Consider the following 14285-nt stretch of genomic DNA (forward strand, 5'->3'; position numbering starts at 1 on the left):
TCTCGCGCTGGATGGCGAGGCTCCACTTAGAAAGTGTGGGAGAAACAGGAGAAGATGGCATTGTGGAGTCGCCCACAAAGGGACGGCGGACTTGGTGTGTCAGGGCGCGGGAACGAAGTCAGAAGAGGTCTCAGAGGCGGGACGCGGACAGTCGCGGCACTCGGTGAATGAAGGTACAGATGATGTGGAGATTCGTGATGTCTCATCAGTGTTGACTACTTCGAGTAGTGAAAAAGGGCTGTCTGATGCCCGAAAACGATGAAGGTGATTCTATGCATGTAACTAGTCTAGAGCGCCACACACAGCCGGCCCGCGTCTGGATCGGCATACCGATAGCTCCTTCCTGTCCCGTTTAGGCTAGTCTCAGCAAAACCATCTCCCTCTAGGTACGTATATGAATTCTATCGTCTATAATCTAGGGTATAGACCCAGCTACGAACAGTGTACATGACCGATCAATCGAAAATGGACCCTTTGACGGTGCTCGTCTTGAGATAGGTTTGACCATCGCGCCGCCGCGCAAATCCCCAGCGGATCTGGTTTGCCATGGCGATTTCCACGCCCAGCTGAGCTGCCCAAGTCCATACGATGGCAGGATCGCGCTGAAATCCGCGACCGACCAACGAAAAGTCCAGGCCATCCTCCTCCAAAAGCTTGTTTCCCAAATGCGCCGAGTCAATGGTGCCCACGGCGGCAACCGCCAGCTTGTCTCCTACCGCCTTCTTGACGGCAATGGCAAACGGCGCCTGGAACCCGGGCCCCGAAGTGACCTTCTGCGCTTCGTGGACGCCGCCGGTACTGATATCCAGGAGGTCGATGGCGCCCTGGGTGGCAAGCGCTTCGGCTAAGCGGACTGTGTCCTCGGAGCGCCAGCCAGGTTCGTTTGGCAGGCTATTCTCCAGCCAGTCCGTTGCAGACACGCGTAGGAAGACTGGTACAGACGGTCCCACTGCGTCTCGAGTCAATTTTGCGACCTCCAAGGTCAGACGAATCCGATTCTCGAAGGTACCGCCATACTCATCGGTCCGGCGGTTGGCAGAGGGGTGCAGGAAAGAGGACAAGAGATAGCCGTGAGCATTGTGAATCTCCACAAAATCAGCCCCAGCGGCCACCGCGCGCCGGGCGGCAGCCACCCAGGCGGCCTTGAATTCTTCAATGTCCGCCTTGCTCATCGCCTTAGGTTGTGGGAATGAGGCTGCGAATGGCACATCGCTCGGGCCCTTCACCTGGTCTGGCCAGCCACCCACCTGCTCGGTCGCGATCACGGCGCCGGAGAGCCACGGAGCAATGGTGCTCGCTTTGCGACCAGCGTGGGCAATCTGCACGCCAATAATTTGGCCCTGGCTATGGGCAAACTCGATGGTACGCTTCATCGGTGCAACTTGCTCGTCTTTCCACAATCCCAGGTCCTGGGGCGTGATCCGTCCCTCTGGCAAGACGGCGGTGGCCTCGATCATGAGGAAGCCTGCGCCGCGCTGGGCGATTCCGCCTAGATGGGCTAGATGCCAGTCGGTCATGGCACCATCTTGTGCCGAGTACTGGCACAGCGGGGACAGCTTTTGCATGCGTTAGCCGATGGGCATTTCTTATAATGCATGGTTGACTGCTTACGCCAATGCGGTTTGGGAAAGTTACGCCGCGGATGGTGAAGGGCTGAAAGAGCTTGGGTGGTTCTTGGCCATTGGACTGCGGACGGGCTGCAGAGCCGGCCGCAGGTATCTGCGCCGGCGTGAAGTACGAGATGCCCTCGGCAGGGCGGTTATCCACATCCGGCAAGGCCATGTCGATAGTCGGAATGGTGAAAGAAGATGTTGTCCTGTCAAGACTAGCAGCTGCTTCGGCGCGGTTTACATATCATCGGCATCTTGTTGACTCCACCGTGCTGCTTTGAAATCCATTCGATCCGCCCACCTGATTGAGACGAATAGCCATGACTTCCGAAAGGAAAATTGCGGGTCGGTCAAGCCTATTGTATGGATCTCGCAGAAACACCACGAAAAAGAATTTGCAGGAGACTTACACTCCAAGATGACGAATCCGCAAAAGTCCCCGAGGCGGAAGATGATTGGGCCGGTCACGTGAAATACCCATTTGGGAGGACTTCCTATTTAGGTTCTGCACCCAGTTTCGCTCCCAACGTACTAAGGTAATGAAAAAGCTACCTAGCTACTACTAGCTCAATTTATGGATGTTATAGCTTTTAGAATCTGTGTGAGTGATTCAGAGTTTGTTTTCAACCATTCAGGCCAACTACATATCTTCCAGCCGTGATACTCCAATATATACGATTACTGACCGGGACTCACGCTATGGCTTAGGGATTGATCGTGCCCGGTCATAACATGGACGAAATAGAGCTGCGTTTTTGTCAGACATCCCAATATAGGCCTTTGCAAATCCCACATGTCACAAATTGAAGGCAGCCATAGGAAAAGCGTGAAACACCCATTGGCAACTCGGAACTTGTGGCTGCAGAAATAGCGCCCATTAGCAGTGCTGGCAACCGTCAAGACTATTCTCGCACTCCTTTCTTGGGAATACTCGCTCGCATGGCCGACTTGGAATAGAGGTGGTGCAATATTAGTCGATACGACTATTCTTATTATCACCATGTCAGGCTTCAACAACACCATCCAAAATCTTTCTTGACGCTGTTTAGACAAGGTGACACACTCTTTTAAAGCAAGTAGAGCCGACCACAATTATCCATGGCCATCGAGAGAGCCCCACAGCGTCAATCTGTGAAGGAGCGGGGAAGCGGGTGGCTCCGCCAGGGGTAGATGATGACTATTGCAGTCAAGCACAGCACAAACAAAGTGTGTCTGGAGCAGAGCATACGACGTCGTGCTGATACACGACGATGTCACGCATGGCACGGCTCCCTCGGCAAGCTGGATCAGCGTGCGCATTGCCCCGACTCGGAACTATTGGCGATGGAATGTGCACCACACGCGCGAGATCCTGCTCTGGACGACGAATGACATGGTTGTGCCCCCGCAAGATTCTCGCCAGCAGATTCAACACGGCACCATTCCCCACTTCGGCCGCTGCGACGTGACTGGTGCCAGATCGAGAACCGATATTAGCCCGGGCCAATGCAATCCGAGCAGAGAGGGGGAAGGTGACGTCGAAGTCAAATTGATGAGTCGCGATTGTGCTCATAGCCACCCGCGAGGCCCCGAGCTATAAATTGGGTGGCCGGAGTACCATAACAGCCAGACCGGCACCGATTCAACCATCACTATGGGACCCACAACCTGCGCGTTGGGGCTATTGCTCAGCCTGTCTCTGACCTCGGTCACTCAAGCTGAAAACATTACAAGTGACACTTATTTCTACGGCCAGTCTCCGCCAGTCTATCCATCACGTAAGATAATATCCCTTCTTGCTTTGCACCAGCGAGGCTTATTGAAATTATCCAGCGGAAGGAACCGGCTCTGGATCCTGGGCATCTGCCTACCAAAAGGCCAGAGTGTTTGTGGATAAGCTCACCCCCGCAGAGAAGCTGAACTTGACCACGGGATATGCCGCCGACAATGGCTGCTCCGGGAATATCCCGCCCATTGAGCGGTTGGGCTTTCCTGGGATGTGTGTATCGGATGCAGGGAATGGGCTGGTCTGTAGTGACATGCTACTCTCTCGGGTTGCGGACTAATGTTAACAGAGAAATACCGACTATGTCAGCAGTTGGCCCAGCGGAATCCATGTTGGAGCGAGGTATTAACGCATTTTCTGTCCTTTGTCAAGTAGGCACTGACAATGATCTTCAGCTGGAACAAGGCATTGGCAAGGCAGCGAGCCGTTCACATGGGAGCCGAATTTGCCCGAAAGGGTGTCAATATGATGCTAGGACCCGTTGTCGGGCCGCTAGGGCGTATCGCTGAGGGCGGACGCAATTGGGAAGGCTTCTCAGATGATCCTTACCTGAGCGGTGCGCTTGTCTATCAGACTGTCCAAGGCGCACAATCTTCGGGGGTTGGGGCTTGTACCAAGGTATGACTTAAAGACCAGCAATATGCATCTCTTGCTTAAGATGGCAGCATTTTATTGCGTACGAACAAGAGACAAATCGATACCCCGGGGACAACGCGCAGGGTGAGTACGTGCAATCAGTCAGCGCGAACCTCGACGACAAGACGATGCATGAATTATACCTATGGCCGTTTCAGGATGCTGTCCTGGCAGGCACTGCATCGATTATGTGTTCGTATCAGCGCATCAACAACTCCTACGCCTGCCAAAATAGCAAGACAATGAACGGCCTTTTGAAGACCGAGCTCGGATTTCAAGGTGAGAAGTTGTCTCTAGCGAGAGCCTGGCACCTAACTAATTTGATAGGATATGTGATGACTGATTGGGGCGCACAGTGGGCTGGCATCGCCTCGGCCAATGCTGGGTTGGACATGGTCATGCCTGAATCGACCATGTGGGGTAATAATTTGACAACTGCCATCTCCAATGGATCAATGAAAGCCTCTAGGCTGGACGATATGGTGACCAGGTAATGAATTCCCTCTGTGCAGGGACCGCACAATTTGCTAAACAAGCTTTGTTTAGAATTATGGCGACTTGGTACCAGCTGGACCAGGAAAAGAGTATCCCACGCCCAGGAATTGGAATGCCCACCGATGTGACTACTGCGCATCAGAGGATTATTGGCAAATCTCCCGATTCGAAACCAATTCTGCTCCGAGGTGCCATCGAGGGCCATGTCTTGGTCAAAAACACAAACAATGCATTGCCCTTGAAGTCTCCCAAGCTTGTGTCAGTCTTTGGGTATGATGCCCATGGCCCAGAATTCCTGGAAACCCAGCCTGCAGGGGTCTCCTCTGCCCAGGCAACGCAGAACAGTACGTTGTATGTTGGAGGGGGCTCGGGCATGAACTCGGCCGCTTATGTTGATACCCCCCTGGGTGCGATTCAACAACAAGCATATTCTGACGGCAGCTCTGTCATGTGGAACTTTGATTCCCAAGACCCTGATGTCGACACGACGACCGACGTATGCTTGGTTTTTGTCAATGCCTATTCCACTGAGGGCTATGACCGTCCGGGGCTGAGTGACAGTTACAGCGATACTCTAATCACTAATGTGGCCGGCAAGTGTTCCAATACAGTGGTGGTTATTCACAATGCTGGAATTCGGTTGGTTGATGGGTGGATTGAACATGAAAACATTACCGCGGCCATGTTTGCCCACTTGCCCGGTCAAAATACCGGAAGAGCCTTGGTTGATCTCCTGTATGGCCGAGCCAATCCGTCTGGTCGTCTGCCGTACACGGTGGCTAAAAAGGCAAACGACTACGGGTCTCTGCTCCGTCCCTCGGAGCCCGAAGGCAAATACTGGCTGTTCCCGCAGTCTGACTTTAGTGAAGGCCAATTCATTGATTACAGAGCGTTCGATGAGAAGGATATTGCTCCACGGTTTGAGTTTGGCTATGGGCTCTCCTACACAACTTTCACGTATTCAGACCTGAGCCTGCGCAAAACAGACCAGCCGTCATCACAGTACCCACCGTCAGCGACAGTCATGCAAGGCGGCAACCCGCACCTGTGGGACGAACTTGTTACAGTCACTGCAGTTGTGCATAATACTGGCAGCGTGGACGGGGATGAAGTTGCGCAGCTCTATGTCGGGATTCCAAACGGACCGGTTCGCCAACTGCGTGGATTCGAAAAGGTACCGATAGCAACTGGAAAAAGCGAGACTGTCTCTTTCTCGCTGACCCGAAGAGACTTGAGCACTTGGAATGTGGGAGCTCAACAATGGGCCTTGCAGCGTGGAACCTACAAGATCTGGGTCGGCCACTCGAGTCGGGAATTGCCCCTCGAGAGTACCTTTACCATCTAGGGTACTCTCTCGATCTTTTTCCTTTGGAAGTAGATGGTATTTCAAAGCAATGATATGGAGGCGGTAAGGTTCTTGTTTTCACTCTAGTACTATTTTAGCGAGTAATTTCAGGCTTTATCGAGTCGGATCCATTTCAAAGGCCGCGCCAGGACGCAAGCACCACCAAAAAGAGACGTAATTCCCGTGATGATGATAAGGCTTCCGTAGGTACCCCGAAGGCGTACGCACTACTCAAAGCTCTACTGGAGATGAGTGACTCGCCCAAGAATCGGCTCACGATATTGCCGATGCCGCGACCGGCCTCCAAAATCCCCAGCACCATCGCCGGATCTGCCAGTTGCTTCAGCTGTTATGTCTCTCGCGTGACGGCGGTCCAGGTGGACGACCACGAGCCGGCAAATAAGCCATAGGCTATGTAGAAAACGTAGGGTGGTGCCAATGACACGCTAAATCCCCAGAGAAGAAACACAGAGAGGCCGCTGCCGACGCTGGAAACAAGGATGCAGATTGTTGCTCGTTAGCGGTCCGCCAGCATGCTCTTGAAGACGCAGACCACCATGGATGCCAGATTGAACAAGATTACAGTGAGCGAGGCCAACTGGTCGGTGACCCTAAGGACCGAGCCTGGGTGGGAAGGTAGACAGTAGACAGGAAAATTCCCAATGCTTCCACGATATTGCACACCCGGTAGATGAGGAATGACCGAGTCCAGATAAAGCTCAAGTCAAAAGGTCGAATAGTGCTGACAGAATCGCATGTGATTGGAAGGCGTGGTTTGACGAAATAGAGGAATGGCATAACCGGAGGAAAGAGGACAACTGAGCAGATGTGAAGTGTGGTGCGGAATCCAAACTCGGTGAGCAGCCATTGAAGTGTCATTGGAAAGATAACGCCAGACATGCCAATTCCTGCCTAGAGCATTGAGTTGGCGCTGGTGCAAACCGTAAAGATAGAACAAATATAATCTTACCCACAAGGTAACAAAGGCAAGCCCACGCCGTTGATAGACCACTCATTCATGAAAAGAATGACAAGCAAATACACCAGTCCAGCACCTCGTCATAGGCCACTCCTTGCGAGAGAATGGGATGAGTCGTAGTTTTGGAGAACGAGCTCAGCGCCAGAGCCAAGCACATAATCAAGAAGCCCACCGGGGTGGCCAGTTGACGAAATCGAAGACACCTAGAAATCATGCAAAATCCAGTCGTGCCGATAGGTAAGAAATTCCGTAAACCTTTGTTAGACAGTTTTATAAGGCAAAATGGCGAGATGCGTAGGCCGATGGCGGCGGTGTTCCCCGAATCGCGGAACACGTCGACTGTGGAATAGTAGTCCTGGAAGACGCAGTATGAAAAAGCAAAGCCTAAAGGCCTTAGCACTTGCCCGAACTTACAAGTGCCTAAGGACAAACATATCCCAGGTGAGACCCTCAATGATGAAGCCGGCCGCTATAGAAACAGCCAGGCATCCTTGCCACTGTCCACCGGAAGGGGGGGGGGGCGGGTGGAATAGCTGAGTCCCTTCTCGGTATGAAGAGCGAGACTGAGTCTGATCTTCGCAGTTCCGCTCGGGCTCATTCAGATTAAGAGACTCTAGCTCCATTGTAGACTTGATTGATGGGCGGCAGCTGATGATTATTTGCCTCAAAAAGTTTTTCTTCTCTCTTTTTACGCCGCAGTGCGCCAGGGCTAACAGAGCTCATGTGGGTCGCTCCCCCGCAAGTTACGCTACGGTTCATTCTGAAGCAAAAGAAGTCATTTCGACTATGTCCAATTGATCTTCACTCTTACTGTTCATCTACCAAGATGTGACTGCCGGCGTAACATAGGTTCCAGTTGCGGAGCTCGGCTGGCACTGAGTTGGCACTTTGTTGGCCCGCGATGACCCCCAGGAGCTTGGCACACTGCCACCACGACGGGCGACGGCAGACAAAAACGACGCGTAGGACCAGGTCAGATCCCGTGCGGAGGTTGGAGTGCCGTTGTCTCGGCTGAACTGTTCAGACAGAGTCCCGTTGTCGGGAGTATACTGCTGCACCACAGAGAAGAATCCGTCAGCATAGGCCTGAACAGCCTTCGTGACTGAGGAATACGTGGTGGAAGAGCTGGAGTAGTTTCCTGTCGCAGCAGATGAGACAAGGTCTTGAAAGAATGGAAGGCTTGTCTGTGTGATAGAAAGCGACCCTTGTCTTTTCCATTGGTACAGAGCGTCGTACAACTGCTCCGCGGCCGCTAATGTGGATAGATACCTATATGCAGTACATGTGTTAGCAGATTCCTGGGTCAGGAAGGTAATATGATAAGCCTACCATGGATTTCCGCCTTGATAGGTATCTTCTGCATAGCGACCGATGGCAATTGCACTCCCGGCAGCCTTTCCCCTGTTGACCTCATAGAGAGAGCGAAAAGAGTCGACGACTAGCTTGTGGTTTGAGAGAGCACGTGCAGAGCAGGGCTGAAATGTGGTGTCATCGCAACGCGCGGCAGGGTCGAAGGTGTGGATAGAGCTAAGCAACGAGTTCGCATCCAGTCCTGAGCGGCCGTCGTTGGCAGCCAGGTTGGCGATCACAGCTGTACCATTCCAGAAATCTTGGAGGAAGCAAAGGATCTGCGAGGCCTGCGAGTCACAGCCATCACACGATTGACCGAGCGCTGCAGCAAAAGCACCGCCCTCCACTAATGCGCGGTGTTGCGCGGCGATCGTAAAGAAAGAAGAGCCCTCTATTTCCTCCCACAGATCAAATCCGGTCTGGTTCCAGTATTCGGCGACGTAAGACAGATCGTTCTGTACAACAGGCCAGATATTCGATTTAACCACCGACTGCTGTCCAGCAGCCATCAGGTGTTTGCCATAAGCAATAAGAGTGGACGCTCGCAGAGCCGGTCCGTCCCGCTGAGGGCGGCCCCAGGAACCCAGGAACGCTGTGAGATTAGGGTAGAATTTCGGCTCGCCAAGCCCAGTGCCGTCTGAGAGGTCCCCAGATGGGTTAGAGACAGTCTGCAGCTTGGCCTGAGCGGCAATGTACTGGTGGATAAGGGATTCTAGGGAATTATCGCCAGCCAGAGACCGTTCAACGACCATGCTAAAGGTCAAAGCCGCATCCCGGTCCAGGTATAGAAGTCTATATATTGTTAATCTTGTACGAGGCACGGTACTACCTTGTGCAAACTTACAGTCAGGGTTTGATGTAGATGGAGAGGCTACCACGGCGCCGGCGGAGGCTCCAGCCACATCAGATCCATTCGCACCGATGTTGTTCAGTATACGCTGGAGTGCAACGGGAGACTGATTGAGAAAAACGGCTCAGGTCAGCTTGTTGGGGACGAACCGGCCGCAGCGTCGACGCTGTGACGGCCGGCATGAGGGCTGCGATCGCCACAATATTGGAAAACAGCATGATGCATAGACAGGTGACGCTGGGTGATACATCCGGGTTTAACTGGCTATTATGTTATAATAATCGCTGCTCCCCACTTCACGGGGTTCCACCATCTATGAAACATTACAGCTGAATGTCTGCGCGGTCTTCGGTTACTATTGGTTCGTGCCATGTCGATCATCAGGGCTGATATTTCGAAGATAAAGCCATCAGGGGTAAACTATTGGCACACTCTCTAAGGCCAATGGCATTTGGCTGCTGCCGGGTCAAGGTAACATCGAATCGGTAAAAGGATGAGAGGATCCAGCGGTCGCTCAGTCAGAAACCGCCCTGTCTATGGACACTGGAGATCCCGAGCTGGCAAAAGGATAAGTCCGACAAATTTGTATGTCCCCTGGAATGCTTGCTGCAGAAGAGAGCCTGGGAAAGAAATGGAGACAGTAAAAGCATTGAAGTGTACAGCCCCAGCGCCTCTAAATGTAATACACTATTGCAACGAAAAAAGCAGGAAACCCGAAGGGCACACACATATATCATAGTAATAAACGGAAGTGGAATTCAAAAAATTAATGATGAAAGCAAAATTCAGTCTAGCATGGGTATTTGACCTTCCTCTTTGAAACATAAATATAATAATAATGACCGGAAGAACCTAACCTGAACCCGGCCGATTGGGCTGAGCGGTTCTGACTCAAGTCCACCACGGCCTTCACGTCGGCATCACGCACATAACAAGAGCGGTGCCTGAACTAGTCTAGGATTTGCTGGAGATCGACAGACGTCGAGGTCTATTCGCTGGTGTTCTCGCTGTCCTTCTCGGCGTTCTCGCGGTGGGTCTCATGGCTCTTCTTGTGTTGCTGGTTCAAGAAGCTAGCGCGACGAACAGCCTCATCCTCGACATCATCCAGAGTGCGAAGGAGTTCGCCATTGGGACCGTACATGTGCGGCTCGTTGCGAGCGAGCGAGACCACGTTGAATACATTTGTGGTCTTGCGGAAGATGCGGTCCATCTCCTCCAGGGATCGCGAGGTGGTTTCCGGGAAGAAGAAGTAGACGACGGGCACGATAAAGGCATTACTATTCAGAGTCAGTATTTTCATCTTCGGTCAGGATAAGAGAACCAGGCAACTTACATCACAGCAAAGACCACGTAGGTCTGGTAGCCGATATTGTTGAAAGCAACCGGGGTGATCATGACGACCATGAAGTTCCAGATCCAGTTGGACGAAGTCGACAAGGCGTTGGCCGGAGCACGAATCCGCAGGGGCACAATCTCAGCTGGGTAGAGCCAGGTCATACCGAGCCATCCGATGGCGAAGAAGGTGTTGAACACAAACAGGAAGACCGCTTGGGCAATACCGGCCTTGGCAGCGACGGGAGTGTTCAGGTTCTCGGGCTTGGAGGAGATGCTGTCGACAATTGCGAGGATAACCATGGAAGCCGACATGCCAGCAGCACCGAAGAGCATCAGAGTGCGGCGGCCGAACTTCTCAACAGTGAATACAGCCACCCAGGAGGCCAGGAAATATTCGGTACCATTGCACGCAGAGATCAGACGCGACTCAACTCCGCTCAATCCGACGTGGTCTTCCAAAATAGTGGGGATGTAGTAGGTGATCAGATTGATACCCGAGATCTGTTGGAACATCTGGTTGACGTAGGCCAGCATAGTACGGTGGAAATGACGATCCGGGCCCATCGTGAACATGTCGCGCAGCGAGCCCTGGGCCATTTCCAGCACAGTTGCTTTGATGGCCGTGAACTCAGTCTCCAGGAACATCTCGTCGGTACCCTCACCCATCAGCGTCGCTAGGACCTCCTTGGCCTCCTCTTCGCGGCCCTTCAAGATGAGCCAGCGAGGAGACTCGGGAAGGAACATGACCAAAGCGACGATGACCAGGGCAAAGAAGCACTGGAAAGCCAGCGGAAACCGCCAAGCGACAGGGTTGGGGTCCGCGAACATCAGACCGAAGTCAATCCAGTAACTGATGGTGATACCGCAGGTAATCATAGCACCTTCAATCATGACCATCTGGCCGCGGCGGTGGGACTTGCAGCACTCCTACACATTAAGTCAGCAAAAGAGTTCCCAACTCCATAGACCTGATATTGAACTGAGACGTACCGATTGCCAAGTAGGAACAGTGGAGGTGTTTATGCCGTTTCCGAATCCAGTCACCAGGCGACCAACGATCAGCTGCGCCAGATCGTATGAGGTGCACTGAAGAATGGCGCCAACGATCATGATGGCAGAACCGATGAAGATCGCACGACGGCGACCCAGCATGTTACCGACCCAGATGGTGGGAATAGAGCCTGCAAAACATCCCAAGTTGTACGCTGCGACGACAATACCTTGCTTCGTAGTCCGATAACTGGTAACCGATGGTGGAAGCTTCTTCCAGGGTGTAAGTACGCCGTCATGCATGACCATTCCCGAAGTCTGAATGCTAGGGAACACAGAGTTGAACGATTGAAGGGTCAACAGACCACCCGTCACACCCTGGTCGTAGCCGAAGAGCAGAAAGTCCATGCCGGCCAGCAGACCGATGGCGATCTGCAGCTTGGTGCCATCGAGGCCCAAGAATTTCCGAGCCATATTGTCGATTGCCTCGCCGTATGCCTCTATATCCCGATAGTCTAAACTGAAAGCCGATCCAGCCGGAAGTGGGTATAGAGAAAGGGAGAAGAGGAATATCAAGGAAAGTGGATGAAGAGAAAGATCTCCAGGCGCGGGGTCCAGCCGGGTTTAAAAGCAGAGTCTCGCGGGTTGATTGATTATCACACGGGGGCCGTGAACTTTTGGGACCAGGGGGCGTCTGTTAGTACTTCCTCTTCTTGTCGCTGCCGAGCCGCAGACGCCCGTCGTTGATTCGGAGACGGGCGTGAACAGGGTCCACCTACATCTCGCCCTCTCCCCACGCCGGCGAGCAGGGCCGGCCGTGGTTGGCCATCCCCGGCCATATCCAGCTCTTGCACGGACACCAAGAGCCTGCCAACGGCCCCCAGTACTCCGATTCATCTCGCGCAGTTGGGTATTTTGTCGAAACTGGGTCTTGGAGGAGATCCACAGCACCACGCGAGATGCGCCCAATGAGTGCGGGCCGTGTCGGCCAGGCCATGGACCACGGCTTCGGCTTCGCCAGAGATGGTTAGCGTCCTCCACGTTTTCGGTTTTGGCCCTCCGGCTCCCTTCCAGTTCAGCCCCTGGGCTCTGACGTCCTCCGGCCTGTCAACGCCCGGTTCTCCAGGCGGAGTGGAGCCCCTCTCTTCCTCCCCGCGACTCACTCCGCCCGGGGCGAAGATGAAATATTGGGAGGCCCCGGGATCTGGGGGGAAGGAGAAGAAACGACGATTATCTCGGGCTAACGCCCCTGGCGAACAACCCTCAGAGAGGAAATCCCGTAGCAACTGATAATAATAATAATAATAATACTACGATGTTACTAATTATGGATAATGCGCAGTCCATAGCATACATCCTTCCTGTGTGCGTGGCCCATCCGCCTCATCTGCGCGAATCCCAGGGCTTCCTTGTCCCATAGACCATCTGCGGCATCGGGATTGTGGCCGGAAAAAAGTCGCGGAACCGAAATGAATCGTCCCGGTCGAGGTCTTGGCGTGTCCGAAAGGCCGCAGCCACTGACTGTGGTTCTGCGACCTGTCCATAAGTACATAGTCGAGGGACTGCCCCCCGAGGCCGAGGAGGTCGCCTAGTAATAATAATGCAATGATGCCGTAGTTATGTACAAGGATGGCTTGGTGGCGTCACACAAGACAAAGAAACAGCCATCTACCAACTAACTGCTGTATGGCCACGACCCATCATATCATACAACAGTAGTACATAGTCATTTATTCTCCGAACTGCCCTGAAGTAGAAGGAGTGTCAAGCCCCTTTCCGACCCAAAAAAGCAGCGTGCGCCTATGCCCTTCCAGCTTAGAAGGTGGTCTTTTTCCATCCATGGAAATGATTCACTGCGCGCTAAAACAGCCACGATCTCCACTTTCCCCTGGCGAGCCAACGACAGACCCCTCTGCCCTGAGCCATTAGGTCATAGGTGCTGTGCATCTTTCTTGCTTCCTGTCTTCTCCCCACCGCGGTTGCGGCCGAATCCTGGGGGTAGGGATCCCAAACAGGCAGTTCCGGGAGGTTGTCCATGGAGAGTAACCCGCTGTCGTACCCCGATCCTGTCTTTACGGCGTGTTTCATTTGACTCGTTTGTTGTGTGGCACACATCCTCAAGCCCAGACAGCGATTTTCTAGAACATAATCATGCGTGCTCATGACGCCCTGCCGCTCAAGCCCTGTGGCGCCTCCCGGCCGCCACTGAAGTCACCCAGCAGATACAGTATGCGCCTGCGGTTCGAAAGTTTGGCTCGACGCGCACTGACCCATCAATCTCCCAAGCCCGCGCCAAAAAGGCCTGCCTATTTGAGAGGGACGGCTAGCCAGCTTCATAGTTTCCGAGTTGTCCCGATTGGGTATCGGGGTTTCGAGCGTTGTTTTGAAGACGCATTACTCTTACCTCTCACTGTAGTGGTTTGCTGGTCTGGTGAATTGGTGGGAATAATGGGGCAAGATGCGCAAGATGCTCAGTTGCGTCACTTTAAGACAGTTAATACAGTGGTGTTCCAAAAGTCTGAAACACTCTATCTACCACATACGCGGGTAACTGGTTTCAGACTTTTGGAACACCACTGTACCTGGCTGTTGGTCGATCTGATTGAATTGGCTCTGTGGATATCTACAATTTCTTGTTTCACATAGTGTCAAAATGATAATATGGCCCCCTCCACGCAAAAACGGTATGTAACCCCACGTTAGACCACCGAGGGCGATCATTTCTGCCTATACCTTCATCTCCAGCGCTCTGGCTACTTCCCCATGAGTATCCAAAAAAAAAAAAAAAAAAAAAAATTATTAATAATAAAAAAAAAAGAAACCGCGCATGTTGGCTGCTAAAGCCCTTCGCAGATTCGGATATCTGATAATAAATGGCCATCGGCCGTCCCCAATCGGGCGTTAGACGCGAACGAGGATTCCTCCAAGGA

The 14285-nt window shown here is 52.9% G+C and overlaps 7 protein-coding genes across 7 annotated transcripts; 2 read left to right on the top strand and 5 right to left on the bottom strand.

Moving 5' to 3' along the window:
• Positions 1 to 455: 455 nt before the first annotated feature.
• On the bottom strand, positions 456 to 1782 carry N7474_008946 (NADH:flavin oxidoreductase/NADH oxidase; the record flags this gene model as incomplete). The annotated part of the gene is made up of 2 exons (XM_057200356.1): positions 456 to 1556; positions 1612 to 1782. The coding sequence occupies 2 exons, from the start codon at positions 1780 to 1782 to the stop codon at positions 456 to 458; spliced, it is 1272 nt and encodes a 423-aa protein (XP_057051057.1).
• Positions 1783 to 2028: 246 nt separating this feature from the next.
• N7474_008947 (uncharacterized protein) lies at positions 2029 to 3189 on the top strand (the record flags this gene model as incomplete). The annotated part of the gene is made up of 2 exons (XM_057200357.1): positions 2029 to 2078; positions 2832 to 3189. 2 exons carry the CDS (start codon positions 2029 to 2031, stop codon positions 3187 to 3189), a joined length of 408 nt encoding a protein of 135 aa, XP_057051058.1.
• Positions 3190 to 3243: 54 nt separating this feature from the next.
• Positions 3244 to 5851, top strand: N7474_008948 (beta-glucosidase; the record flags this gene model as incomplete). The annotated part of the gene is made up of 7 exons (XM_057200358.1): positions 3244 to 3367; positions 3423 to 3616; positions 3665 to 3717; positions 3771 to 3993; positions 4041 to 4290; positions 4339 to 4501; positions 4558 to 5851. 7 exons carry the CDS (start codon positions 3244 to 3246, stop codon positions 5849 to 5851), a joined length of 2301 nt encoding a protein of 766 aa, XP_057051059.1.
• A 349-nt stretch (positions 5852 to 6200) lies between these two features.
• N7474_008949 (uncharacterized protein) lies at positions 6201 to 6751 on the bottom strand (the record flags this gene model as incomplete). The annotated part of the gene is made up of 2 exons (XM_057200359.1): positions 6201 to 6339; positions 6435 to 6751. 2 exons carry the CDS (start codon positions 6749 to 6751, stop codon positions 6201 to 6203), a joined length of 456 nt encoding a protein of 151 aa, XP_057051060.1.
• Positions 6752 to 6867: 116 nt separating this feature from the next.
• Positions 6868 to 7453, bottom strand: N7474_008950 (uncharacterized protein; the record flags this gene model as incomplete). Its single annotated transcript, XM_057200360.1, has 2 exons — positions 6868 to 7222; positions 7245 to 7453. 2 exons carry the CDS (start codon positions 7451 to 7453, stop codon positions 6868 to 6870), a joined length of 564 nt encoding a protein of 187 aa, XP_057051061.1.
• Positions 7454 to 7648: 195 nt separating this feature from the next.
• N7474_008951 (glycoside hydrolase family 15 protein) lies at positions 7649 to 9248 on the bottom strand (the record flags this gene model as incomplete). Its single annotated transcript, XM_057200361.1, has 3 exons — positions 7649 to 8099; positions 8160 to 9136; positions 9180 to 9248. The coding sequence occupies 3 exons, from the start codon at positions 9246 to 9248 to the stop codon at positions 7649 to 7651; spliced, it is 1497 nt and encodes a 498-aa protein (XP_057051062.1).
• A 770-nt stretch (positions 9249 to 10018) lies between these two features.
• Positions 10019 to 11829, bottom strand: N7474_008952 (General substrate transporter; the record flags this gene model as incomplete). The annotated part of the gene is made up of 3 exons (XM_057200362.1): positions 10019 to 10307; positions 10364 to 11292; positions 11356 to 11829. 3 exons carry the CDS (start codon positions 11827 to 11829, stop codon positions 10019 to 10021), a joined length of 1692 nt encoding a protein of 563 aa, XP_057051063.1.
• Positions 11830 to 14285: the final 2456 nt, after the last annotated feature.

Source organism: Penicillium riverlandense, assembly GCF_028828495.1.
Source record: "Penicillium riverlandense strain IBT 135883 chromosome Unknown utg000007l_segment0_segment0, whole genome shotgun sequence".
In the NCBI taxonomy this organism is placed as follows: domain Eukaryota; kingdom Fungi; phylum Ascomycota; class Eurotiomycetes; order Eurotiales; family Aspergillaceae; genus Penicillium; species Penicillium riverlandense.